The sequence below is a fragment of the Gorilla gorilla genome, chromosome 18 (genome assembly GCF_029281585.2).
Source record: "Gorilla gorilla gorilla isolate KB3781 chromosome 18, NHGRI_mGorGor1-v2.1_pri, whole genome shotgun sequence".
In the NCBI taxonomy this organism is placed as follows: domain Eukaryota; kingdom Metazoa; phylum Chordata; class Mammalia; order Primates; family Hominidae; genus Gorilla; species Gorilla gorilla.
Window position 1 is genome coordinate 21,660,642 of NC_073242.2, and position 25,704 is coordinate 21,686,345.

Consider the following 25,704-nt stretch of genomic DNA (forward strand, 5'->3'; position numbering starts at 1 on the left):
GACACTGCACACAGGGGATTACACACACAACATGGTAAGGTTCCATGATGCCACACACAGGGGATTACACACACCACATGGTAAGGTTCCATGACACTGCACCCAGGGGATAACACACAACACGTGGTAAGGTTCCATGACACCGCACACGGGATTACACACACAACATGGTAAGGTTCCATGACACTGCACACAGGGGATTACACACACAACATGGTAAGGTTCCATGACACTGTACACATGGGATTAGGTGAGCGGGGGAGGGGCTGGGGGAATAATAACATCAAAAGAGCGCCTTTTCTTCCCTTATTCCGAGGAGACTTTCCTGGGCCTGACTCCCGGTCCTGTCCCCAGTGCCCCGCGGCCTCTCGAGCCCCTTCAGTGACCAAGAAGCAGAGATCAGGACGCCATTGAGCCGCCCCAGGTGCCCGCTTCTAGCTGGCTCCGCCTGGGCCCCGAGGGAAGGTGAGGTCGGGGGGGCCGGGCCAGGGCGTGGCAGCCAGGGTGTGTGTCCGCCGGGCTTGCTGCCTCTGGTGGCCCGTCCCACCTCTGCCACCCTCCGATGGGGCCGCTACCTGCATGCCTGCCAATCATGCTGCTCCTGCTGCTGCTGCTGCTTGGACCTGGCCCCAGGTCTGGCGAGGGTGAGTGAGGAAGGGGCTTTCCCGGAACTCAGGCATTCCGGGATTCCTCCAGCCCTTCCTAGGGACCCAGCAGCCCTGCCTCCCATCCCTCTCCAAGTTCCTAGTTGCCCTAGAGCCCCCAGCTTGCTCTTCTAATGCTCACCCACACTTTGGGTCCCAGCCTTCTGCAGGGCCCCCCACTCACTCCTCCCAGGGACCCAGAACTAGCCCAGCCCTTCCCCAGGGCCACAGAGTCCTCTCCTGGCTCCCTCCCCTAACCGGCTGTGACCCTCTCCAGCAGCCCGGAAGCTTCCCGGTTGTCCTGATCTGGGGTCCGCGAACTTATCCTTCATTCCACCTGTCCCTGAGATGTGAGACACCAGAGGGTGGGAGGAGCAGGGGCAGAAAGGGCCCAGCTTGGGGGTGGGAGAAGAATATATTGTGCCCCTGTACAACAGACCCCGGTGACCAAAAAAAAAGAACATACTGTCCCTACCCCACTATCCATCCTTTGGGTTCACTGTAGAGAAGTCTCCTGGGTGACTGCCCATTTCTGGGGTGTACAGATACATGTAGCCACAGAATACTATGCAGACACCGCCAGCACACAGATGCGCAGGCACAGGACCAGCCCCAGACTCACCTGGCCCTCAGGTGTGCAGCTCACGGTGTGTTGCTCCCACAGGCAAAAATACTGAGATACCGCTAGGGGGACACATGCACACACAGCTCAAAGATACCCGAGACGGCACTCAGGACAATTCAGATGCGCCGTGTACACACACACACACACACACACACACACACACACTGAGAGAGAGAGAGAAAGGCACAGACACACATATGTGCACATAGACCCTGGGGCTCACAGGATGCACAGACAACCCTGGCCCTCCCCGAGGAGGCTGCAGCGGGCAGACAGGGCAAACAGACCCCAGCGTGACCTGCCCCACCTATGTTGGCACAGAGGGAGTGTTTTGCTTGGTTATAAGCACAGTGCTCATGCCTGCCCCATGCCTAGAACCCTCCCTCTTTAGGGCTGTTGCTAGGGCTCTGAGATACCAGAGAGTGGTCAGGGAGTGTGGCAGGGGAAACTTTGGGGACAGCTTCAGGGTACCGTCTTGGGACTGGGACATTGTCAGGGTGCTCAGAGAGGGCGTGTTCCCTGGGTCTTGGTGCATTTAGAGGTCAAGGGACCATTTCTGGAGGCTCACTGTGTGCCAGGGCAGCTTATAATAGAACTCCGCTCTTTTTTTTTTTTTTTTTTTTTTTAAAGACAGAGTCTCACTGTTGCCCAGGCTGGAGTGCAGTGGCACCATTTCGGCTCACTGCAACCTCCACCTCCCGGGTCCAAGAGATTCTCCTGCCTCAGCCTCCTGAGTAGCTGGGACTACAGGCATGCACCACCACCACACCTGGCTAATTTTTGTATTTTTAGTAGAGATGGGGTTTCACCATGTTAGCAAGGCTGGTCTCGAACTCCTGACCTCAGGTGATCCACCTGCCTTGGCCTCTGAAGGTGCTGAGATTACAGGCATGAGCCACTGCGCTTGGCCAGAGATCTGCTCTGGAAGACCCCCCCAGGCTGGAGGGCACTGCCACAAGCAGACAGTATGGCAAGGGTCCCTATGGCCACCTGGCAGGCAAGGTGGATTCTGGAGTGAGGTGGCCTGGGAGCAGGCTGAGGATGGGGTGAGGGCATTTGAGCAGCAGAGTGTCTGCGTGACTGGGCATAACTGGAGGGACAGTAAATGACTCTTGTGTGAGAGGATGAGGGAGGGGTGAGAGGGGCTGACTACCCCTAGGACTTTTGTATTTTTAGTAGAGACAGGGTTTCACCATGTTGGCCAGGATGGTCTCGAACTCCTGACCTTGTGATCTGCCTGCCTCAGCCTCCCAAAGTACTGGGATTACAGGTGTGAGCCACCGCACCTGGACACGTTACTTAATATTTCTGTGCCTTGGTTTCTTCATCTGTGAAATGGGATTGTTGTGAGAACACAAAGGGATTCCCAGGGCAGTTCCTAGTGCATAGTCTGGCTGCCTTTGTGTGTGTGTGTGTTTAATATAGAGACAGGGTCTCACTATGTTGCCTAGGCTGGTTTCAAACTCCTGGGCTCCAGTGATCCTCCTGCTTCCACCCAAAGTGGTGGGATTACAGGCGTGAGTCAACACACCTGGTCACTTTATATTATTATTATTTTTTTCTTTTGAGACAGGGTCTGGTGCTGTCGCCCAGGTTGGAATACAGCGGTGCAATCTCAACTCACTGCAAACTCCGCCTCCCAGGTTCAAGCAATTCTCCTGCCTCAGTCTCCTGAGTAGCTGAGATTACAGATGCCTGCCACCACATGCAGCTAATTGGTTGGGTGTGGTGGGGCTTTCCAATGATTACTTATGAAAAACAACAACAACAAAAAAGCCATCTTGAAGCTGCTTTTAATGAGAAAACAAATGTGCTCCCAAGCAACAGAGCAGCGAAATTCTTTATTACTGGATTCTAACTTTCCTCTCTAACTGTAACTGTCTCAGCTCCACCTCATGTGACCTGGAGGGTATGTTGCAACCTGCGTCTTCACCACCCATTCATGAAGATCTATAAAACTAATGTAAACTGCTGGGGCAATTTCAACATGAGTCAACTGGAGATTGTTACTTGGTAAGAATGCGCAAGTGGCAAAGATCTAAATTTGTTCAGCTAATTTGTAATTAACCTTCGCTTCTCATATGTCAGTATGTGAAGTGTCTGGTTTAAGCAACTTATCCAAAAAAGCCATAGACTCTTCAAATAACAACAAAACCTGGGCCTGGAATTTTATAAAGGCAGAATGAGTAAGACACGGTTTCGGTGTGCTTTTTTAAAGAAAACAGGGTCTTGCTCTGTTGCCCAGGATGAAATGCCATGCTGCATTTACAGCTCACTGCAGCCTTGACCTCCCACCTCAGCTTCCAGAGGAGCTGGGATTACAGGTGTGCACCATCACGCCCAGCTAATTTAAAAAATTTTTGTAGAAACAGGGTGTCACTGTGTTGCCCAGGCTGGTCTTCAGCAATCCTCTGGCCTTGACCCCCTAAAGTGTGGGGATTACACGCATGAGCGACTTGCCACTTACTATCTGACTGTGACCTGGAACCAGAAAGGAGATTCCGAGAGTGTGCTCAATCAATCACAAACTGACCTTTTTCATGGGTTTCTTGAACTCCTGTAGCTCTTCAGCACTCATGTCTTCCCATACCTGATAAATAGGATCAATGAATTTCTTTGACCTGTCAACAAAGATCACATTTCAAAGTCAAGTTAAATACTTCAGCAGAAGTCAAAATTGGTTTGGATCTTTTCTCATAAGATCTATTACCCAAAACCAAGAAGTGAAAACTACAGCTTAAATAATTACATTAAAAAAACCTGGCTGGGCGCAGTGGCTCACGCCTGTAATCCCAGCACTTTGGGAGGCTGAGGTGGGCAGATCATGAGGTCAGGAGATCGAGACCATCCTGGCTAACACGGTGAAACCCCATCTCTACTAAAAATACAAAAAATTAGCCGGGTGTGGTGGCGGATGCCTGTAGTCCCAGCTACTCAGGAGGCTGAGGCAGAATGGCCTGAACCTGGGAGGCGGAGCTTGCAGCGAGCCGAGATCATGCCACTGCACTCCAGCCTGGGCGACAGAGCGAGACTGTCTCAAAAAAAAAAAAAAAAAGAAAAAAGAAAAAAACAAAACAAAAAAACAACCCTCTATGAAAATTCTGTAACTAATGTGGCTCTTTCTGTATAAGAGTTCATTCACTCATGTCGATGGAGTATTGAACTACCGTTTTTCATCTTTCCATTTTCATGTGAAATTGTTTCTAAACTTTACAAAAACTGACAAGTCAGTTAGATATAGTATATCCAAATGGAAATGAAACCGTAATATTCTGGAACTCTCTTTTTTATATTTCTGTAGTAATTTGCTGAAAAGTAAGTCTAGGAAAAACAACTAATCTGGTTTCAGTCAACCAAGACTTCAGGGACCAGACAATCCCAGATGGTCATGATGCTGCTAGTTATTTTAGATACCATAATAAGCAAAAATCCTGCTTCCTTATACAAGTGCCAAGTTAAGGCTGGCCCAGTGGTTTTCTAGAATAACTCATCTAGATAAATCGCTTTTTGGTTTTTTTTGTTTTGTTTTTTGAGACAGAGTCTCACTCTCTCACCCAGGCTGGAGTACAGTGGTGCAATCTCGGCTCACTGCAACCTCCACCTCCCGGGTTCAAGCGATTCTCCTGCCTCAGCCTCCCGAGTAGCTGGAATTACAGGCACCCACAACCACGCCTGGCTAATTTTTGTATTTTTAGTAGAGACAGGGTTTCACCATCTTGGCTAGGCTGGTCTTGAACTCCTGACTTCAAGTGATCCGCCCGCCTCAGCCTCCCAAAGTGCTGGGATTACAGGCATGAGCCATCACGCCCAGCCAATCGTTTGTTTTTTGTTTATCCTGTGCAACAGAATGGGATGTGGTCTCTAGAGGAAGGAACAAGACACTTGGCAGAAAATTATGAAGCAAGAAAAGACAGCACCCTCCCCTATCCTGGCACCATTATCCCCATAACCTTACATGTTTAAATAACAGTTTAAAGAAAAACAAAAAAAACCCCAAAAAACCCTTGATGTCAGTCTGGCTCCTAGTGAGGCAAAGATCTACCCACTCTGGGGTGCCTGCGCCACTCAGCAAGTCCTGCTAGGCATCCTCTACTTTGCGTCTGTGAAATATACGCAGGGAGACCACGAGATGCTCATCAACAGCGAGGAAGGGCCACTTCTGGTGAAGAGCCCTAAATCCCAATTTTGGGAAAAGCAAACATGTATCACGTTTAAATCCACCTCCTGGCCGGGCGCTGTGGCTCACGCCTGTAATCCCAGCACTTTGGGAGGCCGAGGCGGGCGGATCATGAGGTCAGGAGATCGAGACCATCCTGGCGAACACAGTGAAACCCCATCTCTACTAAAAATAAAAAAAAATTAGCCAGGCGTGGCAGTGGGTGCCTGTAGTCCCAGCTACTTGGGAGGCTGAGGCAGGAGAATGGCATGAACCCGGGAGGCGGAGCTTGAGGTGAGCCGAGATCACACCACCGCACTCCAGCCTGGGCGACAGAGCGAGACTCTGTCTCAAAAAGAAAAAAAAATCCACCTCCTCCAGCGTCAATGTTTAAAAGTACCTACCTCTTCAGCACACAGGGATCAAAGGGGAAGAAGGTGTCCAGTGGGTTTGTGCAGGTCTGCACTGAGTCTCCTCCAGTGGTACTCCTAATGACTGGCAGCATCTGGCGATTGTTCCTCTCGATGATGGTGTAGCAGAAGACAAGCTGGTACTTACTGTGGAACAAAAAAACAACACAGAGGCATTAACATGCTGGAGTGACTCTGCGGATGTGAGCTGCATGTGACAACTGTACCTACCACAGAGAAATTGCTGAATATAACAAGTGCCAGTAAAAATAACAATATAAAGCAGAAAGTAACACTTTTAGGGTACCGTTCTATGGGTCTTCTATCTGCAAGTTTGCTAAGGAGAAAGAAAACGTGGCTATCACTCAGAATGTGAAACTGGGCTTATATTTTAATGAGTAATAGATATTATTCATTAAAAATAAATGTTTGCAAGGCAAAACTCTTAGATTACATAACTACAGGTGTCTTTATTTTTACTGTTTGCAAAAGAATTAGAAGGCTGGTGGAAAAGGGATTCAGGAGTTACTCAGGAGGAAATAGTGGTTGGTGAAGAGACTTGCTGAAGAAGCACTGAAGAAGAAATAAGCCTTTACTGAAGGAGGGACGTGGGGTTGACTAAGTCATGACCTCAAAAACAGGCACAGAAAGGACTAGGCATGCCAAGTGAGAACACTTAAATGCATAGAAGAAAACATAAAATAAAGACAATTATGTTTTTAATTTTTCCAGTAGTTGTCTCTAAATGATTGAGCAACTTGAAAAATTATTTATTGGACAGCTTCTCCAAGATGAGGACTTAGATCTCACTTCTGTCACTCTCCATCTCAGGTTCTCAGGTCACCATGGCAACTTCAAGCCACATACTTTGATTTCTGTCCTGTTAGCCAAGGCTCACAGCACTTGACCCCTCCTCCTGGTGGAGGACACATCAGCAAAACCACACTGGAGGGTGGTTTGCACTATCAGGTAAAGTTGAAGATCTGCATCTCCTACAACCCCGCAGCTGACTGCACTTCCGGGTATGTGACAAGGAAGCATGTGCCCACACACAAGAATGTTCCTGAGCACTAAAACACTAACACAGCCGGCTGGGCACGGTGGCTCACACCTGTAATCCCAGCACTTTGGGAGGTTGAGGCAGGTGGTTCACTTGAGCTCAGGAGTTTGAGACCAGCCTGGTCAACACGATGAAACCCCGTCTCTACTAAAAATACAAAAATTAGCTAGGTGTGGTGGCAGGCGCCTGTAGTCCCAGCTATTCCGGAGGCTGAGGCAGGAGAACTGCATGAGCCTGGGAGGTGGTGGTTGTAGTGAGCTAAGATCACGCCACTGCACTCCAGCCTGGGTGACAGAGCAAGACCTTGTCTCAAAAAAAAAAAAAAAAAAAAAAGACAAAAACTAACAGATGAAATCCCAACAAAGACTCAATAAAAAAGATTCCCAGAACATAACACAGCAGTTAAAATCAAAATAAAGCTTTGTGTCAATATGGTTCACTCTCAAAAGCATCAAGCAGGCAAAAGCAACAGCTACAGAATGGTACACGCCTTTATTTACCATATCTGTACCTAGGCAGAGACTTTTATTTCAATCCCCTGCTCTTAGCCTCACATCGCATCACACTCTGTCCCTCCAACGCGCATGCCAACCCCGAATCGAGAGCCCCTGGACCAGATGGTTCACAAATGCAGTCCTCTGTCCCCACCCCGAGAACATACCAGGGGCAGCGGCCTCTGCTTTGCTTCATCCATCCTCACTCTTCGAGCTGCTCACCATCTTAACCAACGTGCTGAAGCCTCCACCCACTCACCGCCGTTGCTTATTGGTCTCTTTATGCCTTTTCCTAATCCTTTACTATCACTGAGACTCAGAAGAGAGGACACCTTGAACCAGACGCCTAGCAAAGGAGAACTAAAGAGGCTGACAGAGCTCAGCAAGCTGCTGGCTCTTATCTGTTGAAGACTTTAAGCTATGATCCGGCCTAAATATCCTCATTGAATATTCAATTCTCCAATTCGCTTTCTCCATAAAGCAGAATAACTTAGTGAAAGCTTACAAAGGAGCCAGACTACATTTAAATCTGTGCTGCCAGTCTAGCTCTATGACTTTAGGCAAGTGATTTCACCTCTCTGTACCTCCACCTCCCTGTTGATAAACAGGGTTTCATCCTAGAGGGTTGTTTGAGGATCAAATGAGTTCTATGTAAAGTGCTTAGAACTGCCTGGCACAGAGGAAAGGCTATGGATTAGCCATAGCTACCAGACCTGAGAGAACAGAACTCTCTAAACCAATCTCTTACAGGTCAACATTTGCCTCATGTCCAGTTTATTTCTATTACTATTACAGGAGTCACTCTAATAAGCATCTATGGCTTTGCCCCTCTCAGCTTACTGGTTGCCATACTTATTTCAAAGTGCTGCCCTTTGGATAAGAAGTAGTAGTAATTTCCAATGCCATCAAAGTATAAAAACAATAGCTGTATCACAGTATTTCCTGCAAGGACTGGGTTGTTGTTGTTTGTTTAAGAGACAGGGTCTCATTCTGGAGCCCAGACTGGAATGCAGTGGTACAATCAGGGCTCACTGCATCCTTGACCTCCCGGGCTCAAGTGATCCTCCTACCTCAGCCTCCTGAGTAGTTGGGACTACAGGCACAGGCAACCACACCCAGCTAATTTTTAAAATTTTTTATAGAGATAGGGTCTCACTATGTTGCTCAAGCTGGTCTTTTAACTCCTGGCCTCAAGCAATCCTCCCACCTCAGCCTCCCAAAATGTTGAGATTACAGGCGTCAGCCACCACGCCTGGCCTTTTATAATGTTACTAATTTCATAGAAATTTAACAGACTCTTACAATACTAGATAAACATAAATAAAAATATTTTAAATAACTCCCATCAAGAAAGCGTAAATAACTTACTTTGTGATTGCAGCAAAAAAGTTAACCACTGAGGGCAGGCAAATCTTCAGGGGATTTAGCTGGCTCATCACTATCCGCTCAAAATTCAGACTCTGAAGATACTGCAAACCTTTGGTTTAAAAAAAAAAAAGATTTTTTAAAGGTACAAATAAGTGAAAAGTGTAAGATATCTTTAAAAGCATAAACTATCACACATTTAAAAAAACTTAAAAAAATTATTTGCAGAAATGCTTTAAATAAAGGTCCATGCAGATAGTCACACAGTATATGGCCCAGAAGAGTATCACTAGGCTAATCACATTCATTGGTCACCAAGGCAGCTTCTCTAAAGGAAACTTAGGAAGTAGCAGGCTGTAAGATTCCACGACAACGTGAAGTTCATACGTTTGTAAGCTCAGTGTATGCTGAGATAATACAGAGGGAGAAAAAGACCTTGTGATTTGGTTTCAGCTAACAATCACGACAGGCAACAAAACAAAACAGCAATTTGATTCTAGCTTGCATGTCTCGTTAGTGAAGCTGAGTGCTGTTTTCAGGTGCACAGTAGTCATCTGTAGTTTTTTTTCTAAACAAGAAAACTCCAAATTTGCCTTCTACCTCAACTGACGGCAAATTTAGACAGAAGCCACTTTCTTAGACTTAATGAATACAATTCTTTCCTACATGAGTAAAATAAAGACATCACATTTATTTTAAGAGGCAAGCTGACCAACTTGTACTTAAGTATATTTTCTTAGGAGTTTCTTTGATGCATATTTCAATAAAAATTACCTAAATGGGATGTCACTGCTTACAAAAACAAGATATTTAATTCAGACTCCTGGCGTTAATTTATACAAAGAAAAGCAGAGCTTGTATTTACTTACCTTGTGATAAAACCTCATCCTACTAGTTCATACAACATCTTTTAGAAGCATGTAGGATGTAGGTAAACATATATAATGCAACACGTACAACTTTCAGTTTAGAGCTGTGGCTGTTAACCTAAGGAGACTGCAACCCCCACAGAGGACACCTGGCAGTGTCTGGAGACACTTTTAGTTGTCACAGCTGGGGGTGGTCAGGGACTGCTGTTGGCAGCTAGTAGGTGGAGGCTGTTAAACATCCTACAGTGCAGAGGACAGCCCCCGACGATGAAGGATGATGCAGCCCAAATGGCAATCATGCAGGGTTGACAGACCCTGGTTTAGAGGAAGTGACCCACAAAACCATATGAATTATTCATAAACATAAACAGAACAATTTACAATGACTTATAAACACTGTTCTTGGAGACTCTCTTCAACTAAAATATACTAATCTAATAAGTTTCAACTGATAGATTTGAATTATAAGTAACTCTTAGAAATTAGCAAAACAATACTGGTCAATTAAGTCTCAAGGCTTCAGGCAGAGTGTAATCTATATAAACTCAAACTTTAGGGTCAGCTGAACCTGGCTTCAGTTTTCTAATCCTGCCAGTAACCATGTGATCTTGGGAAAATGACTTTCCTGTGCTTTGGTGCTGTCTGTAAAGGGAGAATACCTGCCATTTACTGGGCTGTTACAAGGACAACAAAGAGAAGGTGCATCCAACTGAAGCTTTGTACAGGGCGCTGGCACAGCCCAGGGCTCAGCCTCACCTCTGGAGACATCTTCACATTTCAAACCTTCAAAGGGAGAAACCTCTTTCTTAACCTCAAATCCATCTTAAGGGGTTTGTCGGGTTCTCAAGCTCAAATCTATCTTAAGGGGTTTGTAGGGGCCTATGAGCTGCTTGAAATTATTATTAAAAGTTTGAGTGTACATGCAGTTTTCTGAATCCAGTTTTTATAAAAATCTCAAAAAAGTAATGAATCACCATTCTGAAGGGTGACAAGAACACAAGGAAAATCCAGTCCAGCACTCCCACAACACTGACCTTCTTTCAGGTTTCCGCTCAAAAGCTGCTTGTGCCTAAAAACAAAGGTGTAGAACACAGCTTGGCAGGCTGAGTAAAATGGTCCATGGAGAGCAACATCGCAGAATGCCTTTGTTCCCGAATCCTGGTTATTAAGGTATATGTGCAGCCAGTTAACCAAAAGATCTAGGCATGATTTTACAGTACTAGAGAAAAGAAAAATTCAAGTCAACTTTACACTTCATAAAAAAACCAGAATAACATAAAAACACACAACTGCCTTTCATTACAAACCATGCTAAGTAAGTTCATAGGTTTCTTTAAATAATACCCATGGGTACAGAGGAAAAGCAAAGAAAGGAAGGATAAGGATGGGTGCGTAGGAAGACAACCTTCCAATTACAAGGCAGAGTAGCTCTGACCTTCTAGGAACAGGTGAGCCCCTAAGAACGTCCCAAGGGATGGAAAGCAGGTTCTCCTAACCATCTCAAAGGCACCCCTCTTAGGGTGATTGGCCAAATAGGACATGTTCACCAACACCTCTCAAGAGAAAGACAGTCTGGTGGACTTCAGTATTCCCTGATGCATCCAGTCAAGTCCTATGGTGAATAATTTTGTTCTTGGGGAAGGGTTTCAACAGCATCCTTGTCCAAAGATATCTTCATGGGCCACTGAAAGAAACTGGCCTCCTAGATAGGTCTATTACCTTTAAAAGGGTTTTTCTTCAGCTTTAACAGATACAATAGATTTGGAATGCAAATGAAAAAATGACAAAGCTACAAAAAGAATCAAAACAGTATACAACACTGTCCTCTATCCACAAAACAAATGGATCTTTAAGTGCAACCACACAAAAGAGATGACAAAAGCCTTACATACAGGGTTTTATATATAAAAAAGGAGACACTTTATTCTAAAATCACCACTTAGAAATATAAACATCTTGCACAGAGTAGGAATTTTATTCACTTTAAAAACATGCCAAAAACATATGGGAGATATTTCTGACTTGAGACAATGCTATACTCTTTTTAAAGCATGATATTAAAAAGTACTCGGAAAATTAGTCTACTTACATAAGAGGAATAAATTTAGCTCTTGCCAAAAAGCTTCCAGTATAATTTCCAGCAGCCTGCCTGATGATGGCAGGATTACTTGGATCCTGCAATTTTTTCCAAAGATGTTCCAAAAATGCCTCTGCGAATCCCTATAAAAAGAGAGGGCGTCGGTGTGATATTTTTTAATGCCTAACATAATCTGGCTATCAAAATCCCAAGATTTTTACTTCACCAACGTAGGGAAAAGTTCTACTATCTCATAACTATCTCATGGGCTTCATTTTTAAAACACGTTGAGAGAATATCATTAAAAACAAAAGGCACCTCGGGTGTTAAATAATCCAATGGATCCCAAACCTAGCTAAGCATCAAAATCAACCCAGGGCCAGGCACAGTGGCTCACGCCTGTAATCCCAGCACTTTGGGAGGCCGAGGCGGGTGGATCACCCAAGGTCAGGAGCTCGAGACCAGACTGGCCAACATGGAGAAACCCTGTCTCTACTAAAAATACAAAAATTAGCCAGGCGTGGTGGCAGGTGCCTGTAATCCCAGCTACTCGGGAGGTTGAGGCAGGAGAATCGCTTGAACCCAGGAGGCAGAGGTTGCAGTGAGCTGAGATCATGCCACTACACTCCAGCCTGGGTGACAGAGTGAGACTCCATCTCAAAAAACAAACAAACAAAAAACAACAAAAAATTCAACCTGGGAGGTACAAATTCAATAGGTTTGTGACAGGGCTTTGGAATCCACATATTATAAAAACTCTTCAAGTGATTCCAATGTCAGCCAGAACTGGTGACCAACAATAATTCACATCCCATGGAGCTCCACATGGGCACTCCTGTGAGTGCAAAGCACCTTCAGGTCTCTGGACACACTGAACTCAACCATGAACAGAAATACGGACTAATGGACAGCTGGTATTTGAGTTAATTATGCCAATCATGGAAAAAAACAGACACAGCTTCTCACCAAAGGGTGTAACTTCCAACTTCTCCTAAATAGCGCTGTTCTAAAGCTAGGCACGCCCATGTGGGCAGACTGAATTCAACCTTCTTTCCCATGACCAACACTCTCCTGACCTCTAGGAAGCCACAAAATCGTTGCAGAGAAGGAAAAGCCTTCTATATTGTTTCCCCCACCAAAAAAAAAAAAAAAAAGAAGAAGAAGAAGAAGAAAAGACAAAGCCTAAAGTTTTTAAAATCCCGGTGCTTTCCGGGAAGCTTTTGGGAGAAAAGTGTGTGGCCGCAGTAGTGAAGATCCCCGCCGACAGGACCCGCCTCTCTCCCCAGGCCCGGCGGGGCCGACCCCGCCTCTCGCTCCCAGCATGCCGTGCGATAGCGGCGGCGCGGCGGGCGGAGCCGGGAGGCGGGGAAGTAGTGGCCTTGTGAGCGTGAGGAGTTGCCGCCACCGCCTGCTCCTCGTCGTCCTCGTCCTCGTCCTCCGGGGCCCCGGCGACGTGGGCCGCGCACGGCCCTGGAAGAGACGTCGCCTCCCCTTCATCCGCCTCTCTCTCACCGCGCCGCTCCCGCCTCCTCGTCCTGTGCTGCGGGCTCGGGCGGAACCCGGAACGGCCGTCCTCTTCCCCCGCCCGCCGCCGCCTCCTCCTTCTCCTCCTTCTCGGCTTCCTCCTCAGCCCCGGGCCGGAGCGGGGTGTTGGCGGCGGCCGGTTCGGGCGGCGACTCGCGCTTCTCTGGGCGGCGGCGCTTGGCCATATCGTGTCGGGGAAGGTAATGAGCCGCAGAGCCCCGGGGTCTCGGCTGGGCGGCGGCGGCGGCGGCGGCGGCGGCGGCGGCGGCGGCGGCGGCGGCACCAACGGCACCAACGGCACCAACTATTCGCGGAGCTGGAATGACTGGCAACCCAGGTGGGTGACCGGCCCGGGACCCCGCCCCGACCTCCCGGGCTCCGCCTCGGGCGGGCCGAGGCCTAGGGCCGCGGGGCTGGGAGGCGCGGCCTAGGCCCTCCACCCCTGGGAGCCGGGCGCGGCTTCCTGGGTCTCCTCCGCCCCGGCTGGGGGAGGAAGGCCGCGGGGAGGCGAGGCCTAAGTGCCTCTCCCCTCCCTGCTTGTTCAGCCCGGGGCTGAAGCCGAGACCCGGGGCTCCCGGCGGTGGCACTGGCCTAGGGTCGGGACCAGGAGGTGAGAAAGAGGCGGGGGTGGGGGGGCGGGGGGCATTCCACTTACCGCCTCCCCCTGACCCCGAGTTGGGAGATCCTGAGAGTCCAGGACCCTCCCTGTTACTCATTCACTTTCTCGGTTCCCCAGTCTTTCAGCCGCCACGTGAGAGCTCTTCTAACCTCTGTTCCTTTCTGTGACCCCCACGTGGTAATATTGAAAAAACCAAAACAAAACTCCAGCTAAGGCATTGCTCTGACTTTAGGCAGAACATTCATTAGTGGGAGCGTGAGATGAGATTGTGTGACTGTTGATGGGATCGACCCACTCTGGTCTTGGGCGATGGAAGTTTTCCCTAAGTGCAAGGCCGGTTACTCTGGTGAATCGTAATTCATACCTGGACACTTGAGTGAACTCTGGGCACCCACTTAGAAGTCTAGAGAATTTCCTCTTTTATGGAGGATTTGATCTCAGACCGTTTTGGGGCTTAGTTAGATTTGAATATATTAGGAACATTAACTTTTTAAATAAATGTAATTTCCTGTCTTTTTGATCAATGGGGGGAGGGCAGCTGTGCCTAATTTAGGGTTGATTTATTGTAACCTGTCTTACTAAATAAATGCTTGTATTCAGAGTCTGTTTGGAATTTAACCCAATGCTTAGAACTCCTTAAATATACAGAAATATATTTTGGGGGTAATTGATTCATGGAACTCTCCTACTTTGGAGCACAGTTGTATTATAATTGTCCGGAAACTGGCCAGATAATGTAGAACGCACAAGTTGTTGAGAAGCCCTTTTGTTTCCTGATAGTTACATGTAATTCCAGCAGTAGTTGGAAATAATTTGCTAAGATGTTAGAATGTAACGTTTGAAGACTCGTTAGAAAAATCAATAAAATTATCTTTGGCTAATGGGTAGTACACATCTTAGTCTGTTTAATATGCCTTTCCAAAAAAAACTGTGTCTGTTGAGAATTGGTGTATATAACTAGATGACTTAAATAATTAGTGCCTGAGTCTAGAATTGAGATGTTTAGTCGTAAAAAAAAATATTGTTCGATAAACAGCGTTGACTTGTCTTGTACCACTTAAGAGTTTGTGAGTGCTTTAAATAAAATTAGTTGATTAAGTATTTTTTTCCTATGATTGACATGCTTAGTTTTGCCTTTTTATTGAAATGTGTGAAATTTGATTTTCTGGCATCTAACAAATTAGGTGGTAAATGAATGACAATGGGTTTTCTATTATTTTTCAGTATTGTGATCAGTATAAGTATATAAGAGAATTTAGTAACCTTTTAGAAGAATAAAGTGCCCTTCCCAAATAGTCCTACAGCTTTTGGAAAAGTGTAAATTGTAGTTTGTAGTTCTAAATAAATAGAGAAGAGTCGCAGCCACGTGCTAGGGCCAGCTGACTTCATTGCTGAGAGGTATGAAGCCAAATGGCTTGTGTAGTTATGGAATATGTACATGAGCTATTAATAAATATTATCCATGTTGTTTCTTTCAAGTGCTTTATTTCTTGGCTCTGGGGAGGGGCGATGGGGGAAGGGAGGAGCTTACAAGAAAGCTTGCAAGGTTTCTTTGAAGCTGTGCTTTTTGTAGGAAAGTTTCAGGATGTAACGCCTTGGTAGACGATACTGTGATACATTTGGTTACAGGCAGTAACAGTTTGTTAGGATGTTGGAAAAATTTGATTTTCTCCTGTTGTAGAGGGAACAGGGAAGTGTGGACATACCCCATAGCATAACTTGATTTGTTGCTAAGATTGTCATAGCTGATTTGTTAGTCAATAAAAATACCTGGGGTGTTTGCCAAGTCATAAATTTTTATTAGTTAAATTTGAGGTGATTCTGTCCCCTATTCAGAAAGATGACAGACTCCAGGTAACTGACGGAACAGATCTTGATCTTGCTTCTTGCTTAAATGAAGGTTTAGAACATCTTCAGATGCAGGCACATTTATTATGGTTCATCTGAATAATTTTGGTGAAAATTTTTTTTCCTCTTATGTACCATTTTGTCCCTGGTGTTTTGGTTCTGTTTTCCTTGATGTAGGCTTTTTTTTTTTTTTTGTCTTCCTGAGATGGAGTCTTGCTCTGTCTCCCAGGCTGGAGTGCAGTGGTGTAATCTCGACTCACTGCAGCCCCTGCCTCCCGGTTACAGGGAAAAATTCTCCTGCCTCAGCCTCCCGAGTAGCTGGGATTACAGGCGTCCAGCTAATTTTTGTATTTTTAGTAGAGACGAGATTCCACCATGTTGGCCGGCCTGTTCTTGGACTCCTGACTCAGGTGATCCGCCTGCTTTGGCCTCCCAAAGTGCTGGGATTACAGGTGTAAGTCATCGCACTCAGCCAATTTAGGCTTTTGAAAAAGCAATACTTGTTGATTTCTTTTAGTGTTAGTTTGCCAGTTGGTGTGGAAAATGACTGTTGAGACAATTTTGACCACACATGATACTTCACACATACTGACAGGAAGTGTTCCAGGTGGCTGAATATGTGAATGTCATATGGCAAGAGAGCAAACCCGTGTTCCATAGAAGCATACCTCCAACAGTAAGCATTTATATGGCACTGGCTTATAGTCTTCCTTTTCATTCATTGTGCTCTCAGTCAACTCTTCTGTCAGTTTTTTTGAGACGGTCTTGCTGTGTCACCCAGGCTGGAGTGCAGTGGCACAGATACTTGGCTTACTGCAGTCTCGACCTCCCAGGCTCAAGCCTCCTGCCTCAGCATCCACAAGTAGCTGGGGCTACAGGCGCTTGCCAACAGCCCGGCTCATTTTTGTATTTTTTGTAGAGATGGGGTTTTCACCACATTGCCCAGGCTGGTCTTGAACCCCTGAACTCAAGCAATCTGCCCACCTTCAGCCTCCCAAAGTGTTGAGATTACAGGTGTGAGCCACTGCACCTGACATTTAAGAATGGTTAAGCAGGCCGGGGGCAGTGGAGACCAGCCTGGCCAACTGACATGGTGAAACCCCGTCTCTACTAAAAAAATAAATAAATAAATAAATAAATTAGTGGGATGTGGTGGTGCATGCCTGTAATCCCAGTTACTCGGGAGGCTGAGGCAGGAGAATCACTTGAACCTGAGAGGCAGAGGTTGTAGTGAGCGACATCACACCACTGCACTCCAGCCTGGGCAACAGAGCAAGACTCCTTCTCAAAAAAAAATTAAAAATTAAAAAAAGAATGGTTAAACAAATGAGTGGTCTTAGGTCAGTTGTATTATTTGAAATCTGTGGGTTCCTCAAGCGTAAAGTTGAGAAGGTTTTGGGAACCACTGGATGCCTCTGGTTTTTTTCATATGAAGAAACAGGGGTGGTGGCTTCTTAGAACAAAGGGATATCTGACCTATGGAGGTGGCCCTCTTTACTCCTCTTCCCTAAAAAAATGACCTATCATTGCCAATAGCTAAAGTCTGTCATTTTTTCCCCCTTAGTTTGGAAGATAATCTTCTAGTATCAATCAAGACAGAGATCAGAATGATGTGTTTTAAAATTAAATGTGTAATTCATAATTGTACATTTTAATATTCTAAAGTGACATTGATTAATTTGACATTGGAGTCAAATAGATTGATTAATTCAGCAAAGAAGAGAAGGCATTCAAGTCAACAGAAAACAAGTAGATTTTACTTCTCCACTCGGGGTGTTAGGACATTAATTGTGTAATTGGTCTTACTTGTTTAGTAGTAGACCTATATTGAGTGTCTTACTGTGCCCAAACTTAGGATCTTTCTATATTTCTAAAAGGATGAAACTGTATAATAAAAACACCTTCCAATTTTGGTAGATTGTAGACAGATCAGAGTATTCAAAAGTACACACATCTTCTCTATTGTGAAAGACCAAAAAATGGAAATGTGTTGTGAAATTAGAAAAGCTGTATACTAGTATGTCTGATGTTGTGAGAAGCTGGATTTTTGAAACCAGAGTTGTCTATTCAGCCTTTTATCAGTCTGTACTAAGTTTGATGTCCATAGGTACATAATATAGGGAAATACATAAAGGATAAAATTAAGTGAAGTTACATATTTTATACCTATTAGGTAGGTGCAAAAGTAATTGCGGTTTTGGCAAAAACCACAGTTACTTCCACACCAGCCTAATATTAAAGGGAACTAGAGTTAAATAGAATTTAGCGATTGCCAGTTCTGTTCCACAGATTTCAAAGTACACTAAGGAAAATTTCAGCAAATTGTGTATGGCTGTTTTACTTGGGGGAGAGTAAAACAGCCATAATAAACTAAAAAATAAAAATTAAAACTAAAGGAACATTTGTTTTTATGTTTTTCTTTTCTTTTCTTTCCCTTTTTTTGAGATATGCTCTTGCTCTGTTGCCCAGGCTGGAGTGCAGTGGTGCAATCACTGCTCACTGCAGCCTTGACTTCCTGGGCTCTGGGAATCCTCCCGCCTTAGCCTCCTGAGTAGCTGGGACCACAGGTGCATACCACCACACCTGGCTAATTTATTTATTTTTCCTCTCTCTCTCTCTCTTTTTTTTTTTTTTTTTGAGACAGAGCTTTACTTTGTCGCCCAGGCTGGAGTATAGTGGCACAATCTCAGCTCACTTGCAACCTCCACCTCCCGGTTCAAGTGATTCTCCTGTCTCAGCCTCCCAAGTAGCTGGGAATACAGGTGCATGCCACTATGCCCGGCTAGTTTTTGTGTTTTTAGTGGAGATGGGATTTCACCATGTTGGCCAGGCTGGTCTTGAACTGCTGACCTCAGGTGATCCACCCGCTTCGGCCTCCCAAAGTGCTGGGATTACAGGCGTGAGCCACCACGCCTGGCCTCCTCTCTCTTTTTCTGAAACAGAGTCTCGCTCCATTGCCCAGGTTGGAGTGCAGTGGAACCATCTCAGCTCACTGCAGCCTCCACCTCCCAGGCTCAATACGTCCTCCTACCTCACCCTCCCAATAGCTGGGACCACAGGTGCATGTTACCACCCCCAGCTACTTTATTTTTTTTTTGTTTTCTGTAGAGACGGGGTTTTGCCATGCTGCCTGGGCTGGTCTTGAATACCTAGGCTCAAGTGATCGTTCCTCCTTGGCCTCCCAAAGTGCCAGGATTACAGGTGTGACCCACCATGCTTGGCACGCTAATTTTTTATTTTTACTTTTTTGTAGAGATGGGGCCTCCCCATGTTGCCCATGCTGGTGTCAAACTCCTACTCCATTATGAAATAAGTCATTCCTTATGAAACACTTAGTAATCGTATCTTTAAGTTGAACCTTCCCCTCACCCCAACTTTTTTTTTTTTTTTTTTTTTTGAGACAGAATTTTGCTCTCGTTGTCCAGGCTGGAGCGCAATGATGCAATCTCGGCTCACTGCATCCTCCGCCTCCCAGGTACAAGCTGTTTTCCTGTCTCAGCCTCCCAAGTAGATCAGATTACAGGCATGTGCCACCACACCCGGCTAATTTTTTTATATTTAGTAGAGATGGGGTTTCACCATGTTAGGCTGGTCGTGAACTCCTGACCTCAGGTGATCCACCTGCCTCGGCCTCCCAAAGTGCTGGGATTACAGGTGTGTGCCACTGCACCCCGCCTTTTTTTTAAAGACATAGTTTCACTCTGTCTCCCAGGCTGGAGTGCAGTGGCACGATCTTGGCTCAGTACAACCTCGACCTCCTGGGTTCAAGTGATTCATGTGCCTCTGCCTCCTGAGTAGCTGGGACTACAGGCGCATGTCACCAGGCCCGGCTAATTTTTGTATTAGAGACAGGGTTTCGCCATGTTGGCCAGGCTGGTCTTGAACTCCTGACCTCAAGTTCCCACCTTGGCTTCTCAAAGTGCTGGGATTACAGGAGTGAGACACCGTGCCTGGACCCCCCAACCCATTTTGTTTTGATTCCTTTATAAATTAGTATAATGGAAGGTTTTTTTGTTTGTTTGTTTTTTATAACAGGTAATGAAATACTCTAATTCAGTAACTATTGATGCTTCTAGGGAGGTGTGTGTGTGTGTGTGTGTGTGTGTGTGTATGTATATATATATAAAAATTTTTTTTTTTTTTTTAAGATGGAGTGTCGCTCTGTCGCCCAGGCTAGAGTGCAGTGGTGCAATCTCGGCTCACTGCCAGCTCCACCTCCTGGGTTCACGCCATTCTCCTGCCTCAGCCTCCCGAGTAGCTGGGATTGCAGGTGCCCACCACCACGCCTGGCTAATTTTTTGTATTTTTAGTAGAGATAGGGTTTCACCGTGTTAGCCAGGATGGTCTCGATCTCCTGACCTTGTGATCCGCCCGCCTCGGCCTCCCAAAGTGCTGGGATTACAGGCGAGAGCCACTGTGCCCGGCGAAGTAGCGTCTCTTTTTAAGGTTGTAAGGTAGCTTGGGTTAGAAATAAAGGCAGAGAGCCACTCCATACCTGTAGTTCTAGCTACTGGGGAGGCTAAGACCAGAGGAATCTCTTGAGCCCAGGAGTTCAAGGCTGCAGTGAGCTGTAATCACACACTGCACTACAACGTGGGCAACATAGAGTGAGACCTAATTAAGAAATAAATAAATAAATAAATAAATGCAAGGAGAAAGTCATGAACTTGGTGCATTTAGGTGTACAATTAGTTGGCATAAACAATTTTTTTTTTTGAGATGGAGTTTCTCTCTTGTTTCCCAGGCTGGAGTGCAGTGGCACAGTCTCGGCTCACTGAAACCTCTGCCTCCTGGGTTCAAGTGATTCTCCTGCCTCAGCCTCCCGAGTAGCTGGGATTACAGGTGCCCGCCACCACGGCCAGCTAATTTTTGTATTTTTAATAGATGGGGCTTTGCCATATTGGCCAGGCTGACCTTGAACTCCTGACCTCAAGTGATCCGTCCGCCTCAGCCTCCCAAAGTGCTGGGATTACAGGCGTGAGCCACTATGCCAGCCAAGAATTTTTAAAAAAGGAGTTTCATTCAGCCCACCTCATTCCTCTGCAGGGCACCTGTGTGCAGGGCAAAACTGCTCAACCCTACTCAGCAGCCCTGTGAAAGCTGCTGAAAGGATGATCAGATTGAGGCCTGAACTGTATCTTGGATTTAGCAGCCTGGAGGTCATAATGGATTTTGCCAAGAGTGATGGGGCAGAAGTTGGACCAGTGTGTGTTAAGGAGCTAGAAGAAGTGAAGAAATGGGAGAGGGGAATCTAGACAACTTTAGTTTGGCTGCAGCAAGTAAAGGCAGATTGTTTGATGGAGGGACATGTGGGATTGATGGAGTTTTTCCTTTTTATATGTTTTTGTATTTTTCAATGGGATACATTAGAAAGTGTTGCATGTTTATGGGGGGGATTTAGTTCAGTGGGAAAAGTATTTGAAAAGTTACAGTAAGGTGGAAGTAGATGGAATCCTCAGTAATGTCTAGAATCGGGTGCGAGTATTTTATGGTATCTTCCCCACCCCACCCCGAGACGGAGTTTCGCTCTTATTATTGCCCAGGCTCTGGAGTGCAGTGGTGCAGTCTTGGCTCACTGCAACCTCCACCTCCTGGGTTCAAGCGATTCTCCTGCCTCAGTCTCCCGTGTAGCTGAGATTACAGGTGCGCACCACCACACCCAGCTAATTTTTGTATTTTTAGTAGAGATGAGGTTTCACCATTTTGGCCAGGCTGGTGTCCAACTCCTGACATCAAGTGATCCACCCGCCTTGGCCTCCCAAAGTGCAGGGGTTACAGGCGTGAGCCACCGTGCCCAGCTGGTACCTTTTTTCTTGTTGGTGAAGTAGAATGTGTGTATGGGGAGGGGAGGTGATAGGATATTTTGGAATTTGAAGAGAATGGGAATGTCTGGATAGTGCATGTATAGAATGGGAAGTAAACACTAGGGGACCTGGGAGTGTGGTGCTTATTGATGGATCGTTGGGTTTATCCAGGATTGGGGTTTTGCCAGATGGGTGTGATGAGAATCTTAAGAGTTAAGGGTATAGGCAAGAGTGTTGTTGAAATGATACACAATGAAATCTAAGCTGGTTAAAGAAGTGAAGAAGGGGCTGGGCACGTTGGCTCACGCCTGTAATTCCAGCATTTTGGGAGGCCGAGGCGGGTGGATCCCTTGAGGTCAGGTGTTCGAGACCAGCCTGGCCAACATGGTGAAACCCCGTCTCTACTAAAAATACAAAAATTAGCCGGGTGTGGTAGCAGGGGCCTGTAATTTCAGCTACTTGGGAGGCTGAGGCAGGAGAATCGCTTGAACCTGGAGGTGGAGGTTGCAGTGAGCCAGTATTGCACCACTATACTCCAGCCTGGGCAACAAAGTCAGAGTCTGTCTCAAAAAAAAAAAAAAAAAAAAAAATGAAGAAGGAGGAGAATACTTGGATTGGGATAAAGTAGAAAGAGTCACTGGAGTTAAAGTTAACTAAAAAACTCATAAACTTTAGAGTGGTATTGAGAAATTGTAAGGTGAACTGAAAAAGGCTCATGGGATTTTAGAGCCAAGAAGGTCTTGAGTGGCAGTTCCTACCTTGGTAGGAATAGCTTCAGTGGTGTGTTGCAGGTGGAACCCAGATTAAAGTGGGTTAAAAAGTAAATGAAGGCAAGGAAGATAAATTTTTCAACAGGTTTGTCTGTGAAGAGTCCAGGCTATTAGATTGATAGAGGGAGAAAGGCAGTTAAAGGGTTTTTTTGTTTTTTGGTTTTTTTGAGTCAGAGTCTCACACTGTTGCCCGGTCTGGAGTGCAATGGCGCGACCTCGGCTCACTGCAACCTCCGCCTCCGGGGTTCAAGTAGTTCTCCTGCCTCAGCCTCCCAACTAGCTGGGATTACAGGTGCCCACCACCACACCCGGCTAATTTTTTGTATTTTTAGTAGAGACGGGGTTTCACTATGTTGCCCAGGCTGGTCTCAAACTCCTGACCTCATGATCTGCCTGCCTCGCCCTCCCAAAGTGCTGGGATTACAGGCGTGAGCCACCGTGCCCGGCCTTATTTTCTTAATTTTTAAATTTATTTTATTATTATTATTATTATGATTATTTTTGAGATGGAGTCTCTCTGCCGCCCAGGCTGGAGCGCAATGGTGCAATCTCGGCTCAGTGCAACCTCTGCCTCCCGGATTCGAGCGATTCTCCTGCCTCAGCCTCCTGAGTAGCTGGGATTGCAGGCGCCCGCCACCACGCCTGGCTGATATTTGTATTTTTAGTAGAGACGGGGTTTCACTACATTGGCCAGGCTGGTCTTGAACTCCTGACCTCATGATCCACCCACCTTGGCCTCCCAAAGTGCTGGGATTACCAGCGTGAGCCACCGCACCCGGCCTTTAGTTTTTTTTTGAGACAGAGTCTCGCTCTGTCACCAGGCTGGAGTGTAGTGGCACGATCTCGGCTCACTGCAAGCTCTGCCTCCTGGGTTCAAACGATTCCCCTGCCTCAGCCTCCCAAGTAGCTGGGACTACAGGTGCGTGCCACCACGCGCAGGTAATTTTATTTTTTCTATTTTAGTAGAGACGGGGTTTCACCGTGTTGGCCAGGGTGGTCTCAATCTCCTGACCTTATGATTTGCCTGCCTTCGCCTCCCAAAGTGCTGGGATTACAGGCGTGAGCCACCGTGCCCGGCCATTTTTTGTTTTTGTTTTTGTTTTTTTTAAAGTAAGACTTTTGAGAGTGCTCGTATGTTGATGATGTGATAAGCAGTAGTAAAATGGGAGATTTTGCAACGTACAGAAGAAACAGGCCGGGTGCAGTGGCTCAAGCCTGTAATCCCAGCACTTTGGGGAGGCCAAGGTGGGCGGATCACGAGGTCAGGAGATCGAGACCATCCTGGCTAACATGGTGAAACCCCGTCTCTACTAAAAATACAAAAAATTAGCCGGGCGTGGTGGTGGGCGCCTGTAGTCCCAGCTACTCGGGAGGCTGAGGCAGGAGAATGGCGTGAATCCGGGAGGCAGTGAGTCGAGATCACGCCACTGCACTTCAGCCTGGGCGACAGAGTGAGACTACATCTCAAAAAAAAAAAAGACAAGACATACCTTGGAAAATGGAGGGAATAGACAGATCCAGATGATTTCTATGGATAGGAGGTTTATTTGTTCCATTATGCGAAGATGATGGGAAGAAAAGCTGTATGTGCAGATGCAGGTGAATTTGTGGATATATTAGAAGGAAGATGACAGGCAGTGATGGAGTGTTGAAGAGCTCAAACATTCGACAGTACTGGGTCTGAGTTCTGACTCTGCCTTTTACAAGCTGTGCAACCTTAGGCCAGTTATGAAACCTTAGTTATCAAGTTATAACTAATAGGATTGTGTTGAACATGAAATGACATGATAAACATATGTAAACTGCTTGGATCAGTTGCCCACTAGCTCTTGTTCGGAGCTAAAATGTTAGCTCTTGCTGAGGGTGCTGTCAAATGGCTTCTATTTCTCATGGAGCAGAAATCTATAAGGTCATCCACTGGTAGTGGTGGGAGAAGGAAGAAGGTGCAGAAAGTTTTACAGATGTTTTGGAAAGGAAAGAAACCTGGTGAGGGAAATGTGGGCAGCATCAGAGGCCCACTTGAAGTCAGAGAAAAGGAGCATTGGGGCATGGAGGTGAGGGGGTACTTTCTTCAGCTTTTCTCTGAAGACAATTGTGCATGTGAAACAAGGGTTAAAATCAGATCTATTGCCCTCCTGGATTTATTGGCTTCGTTTGCTCTTTCTGGCTAATTTGATTGGAGTTCTGAAAATAGAGAATATTAGAGGTTCCTTGGAAGGAAAATAAGCAACACCGAAGTCAAATCTTTATCATGTTTGCTAGAAATGTTATTAAAAAACAAAATTTATGGCCGGGTGCAGTGGCTTATGCCTGTAATCCCAACCCTTTGGGAGGCTGAGGTGAGTGGATCACTTGAGCTCAGGAGTGCGAGACCAGCTTGGGCAACATTTTGGGAATGTTGTAGAGAATGGGACAAAAAAATACAAAAGTTGCTGGGCGTGGTGGAGTAAGCCTGTGGTCTCAACTACTTGGGAGGCTGATGTGGGAGGTTTGCTTGAGCTCGGATTGCACCACTGCACTCTCGCCTGGGCGACAGTGTGAGACCCTTTTTCAAAACAAACATGCAACTTTTTTGGAGCTACAGTATATTTAATGGTTTTAAATATGAGTGCAGAGTAAGAGGGAGTCCAGTCCATAAGATGACCCTTGCTTCTAATACTAGTTGCAAGTTTGGGGGTTCCCAAGACCACTCTTTTTTTTTTTTTTTTGAGACAGGGCCTCTCTCTGTCACCCAGGCGAGAGTGCAGTGGCATGATCACGGCTCACTGCGCCCTGAACTCCTCCCTCCCAGGTTCAGGCAGTCCTCCTACCTCAGCCACCTGAGTTGCTGGATCTATGGGCGCACAGCACCTCGCCTGGCTAGTTTTTCTATATTTTTTAGAGACAGTTTCACCATATTGCCAGGCTGGTCTCAAACTCCTGAGCTCAAGTGATCCGCCTGCCTGGGCCTCCCGAAGTGCTGGGATTACAGGCTTGAGTCACTGTGCCTGGCCAAGACCACTCTTAGGTTGGATGATTTGCCAGGAGGACTCACTAGAACTCATTGAAAGCTCTCATACCCATGGTTAGAGTTTATTGCAGTTTAGGGATTCAGATTAGAACGAGCCAAGGGTAGAGGTGCATAGGGCAGAGTTCGGGGAAGTTCCAAATGTTGGAGTTTCGAATTGTCCTGTCCCTGTAGAGTTGTGAAAAATGACACCTTCCTGGTGGCACTGGTGTGCGACCATACTCATGGATTATTGCCAACCAGGGAAGCTCACTCTATTTTTTATGTCCAACGTTTTTACTGGGGTTCCATGGTTGCATGCCCATGTGGCTAACCTTAGTCTCCAGCCCCACTGGAGGCCAAGCTGATCCATGTGACTCAAAGCCCCCACCATAAGCCGCATTATTAGACTCTGCTGTGGCCTAAAGCCCCCAGATGAACAAGGACACCTTC

At 46.3% G+C, this 25,704-nt stretch overlaps 2 protein-coding genes across 5 annotated transcripts in view; one reads left to right on the top strand and one right to left on the bottom strand.

Annotated features, from left to right (window-relative positions):
- The window catches only part of LOC101131923 (phospholipid-transporting ATPase ABCA3-like), a 34,993-nt gene extending 21,861 nt beyond the window's left edge, over positions 1-13,132 (bottom strand). Inside the window, exons 1-6 of one of the 2 annotated variants that reach the window (XM_055365470.2) lie at positions 12,667-13,044; positions 11,713-11,843; positions 10,658-10,842; positions 8,758-8,866; positions 5,830-5,982; positions 3,803-3,890 (exon numbers count right to left, since the gene is read on the bottom strand). In XM_055365470.2, the coding sequence (XP_055221445.1) occupies positions 3,803-3,890; positions 5,830-5,982; positions 8,758-8,866; positions 10,658-10,842; positions 11,713-11,843; positions 12,667-12,726 (726 nt within the window). In that variant the 5' untranslated portion in view covers positions 12,727-13,044. Of the gene's footprint in view, positions 1-3,802; positions 3,891-5,829; positions 5,983-8,757; positions 8,867-10,657; positions 10,843-11,712; positions 11,844-12,666 lie in introns of both variants that reach the window. The other variant, XM_031002875.3, reaches the window with a different exon arrangement.
- A 295-nt stretch (positions 13,133-13,427) lies between these two features.
- LOC115931069 (putative uncharacterized SMG1-like protein) overlaps positions 13,428-25,704 on the top strand; it is a 32,111-nt gene continuing 19,834 nt past the window's right edge. For all 3 annotated transcript variants that reach the window (XM_055365474.2, XM_055365473.2, XM_055365475.2), the window contains exon 1: positions 13,428-13,561. In XM_055365474.2, coding sequence (XP_055221449.1) covers positions 13,428-13,561 — 134 coding nt within the window. The remainder of the gene's footprint in view (positions 13,562-25,704) is intronic.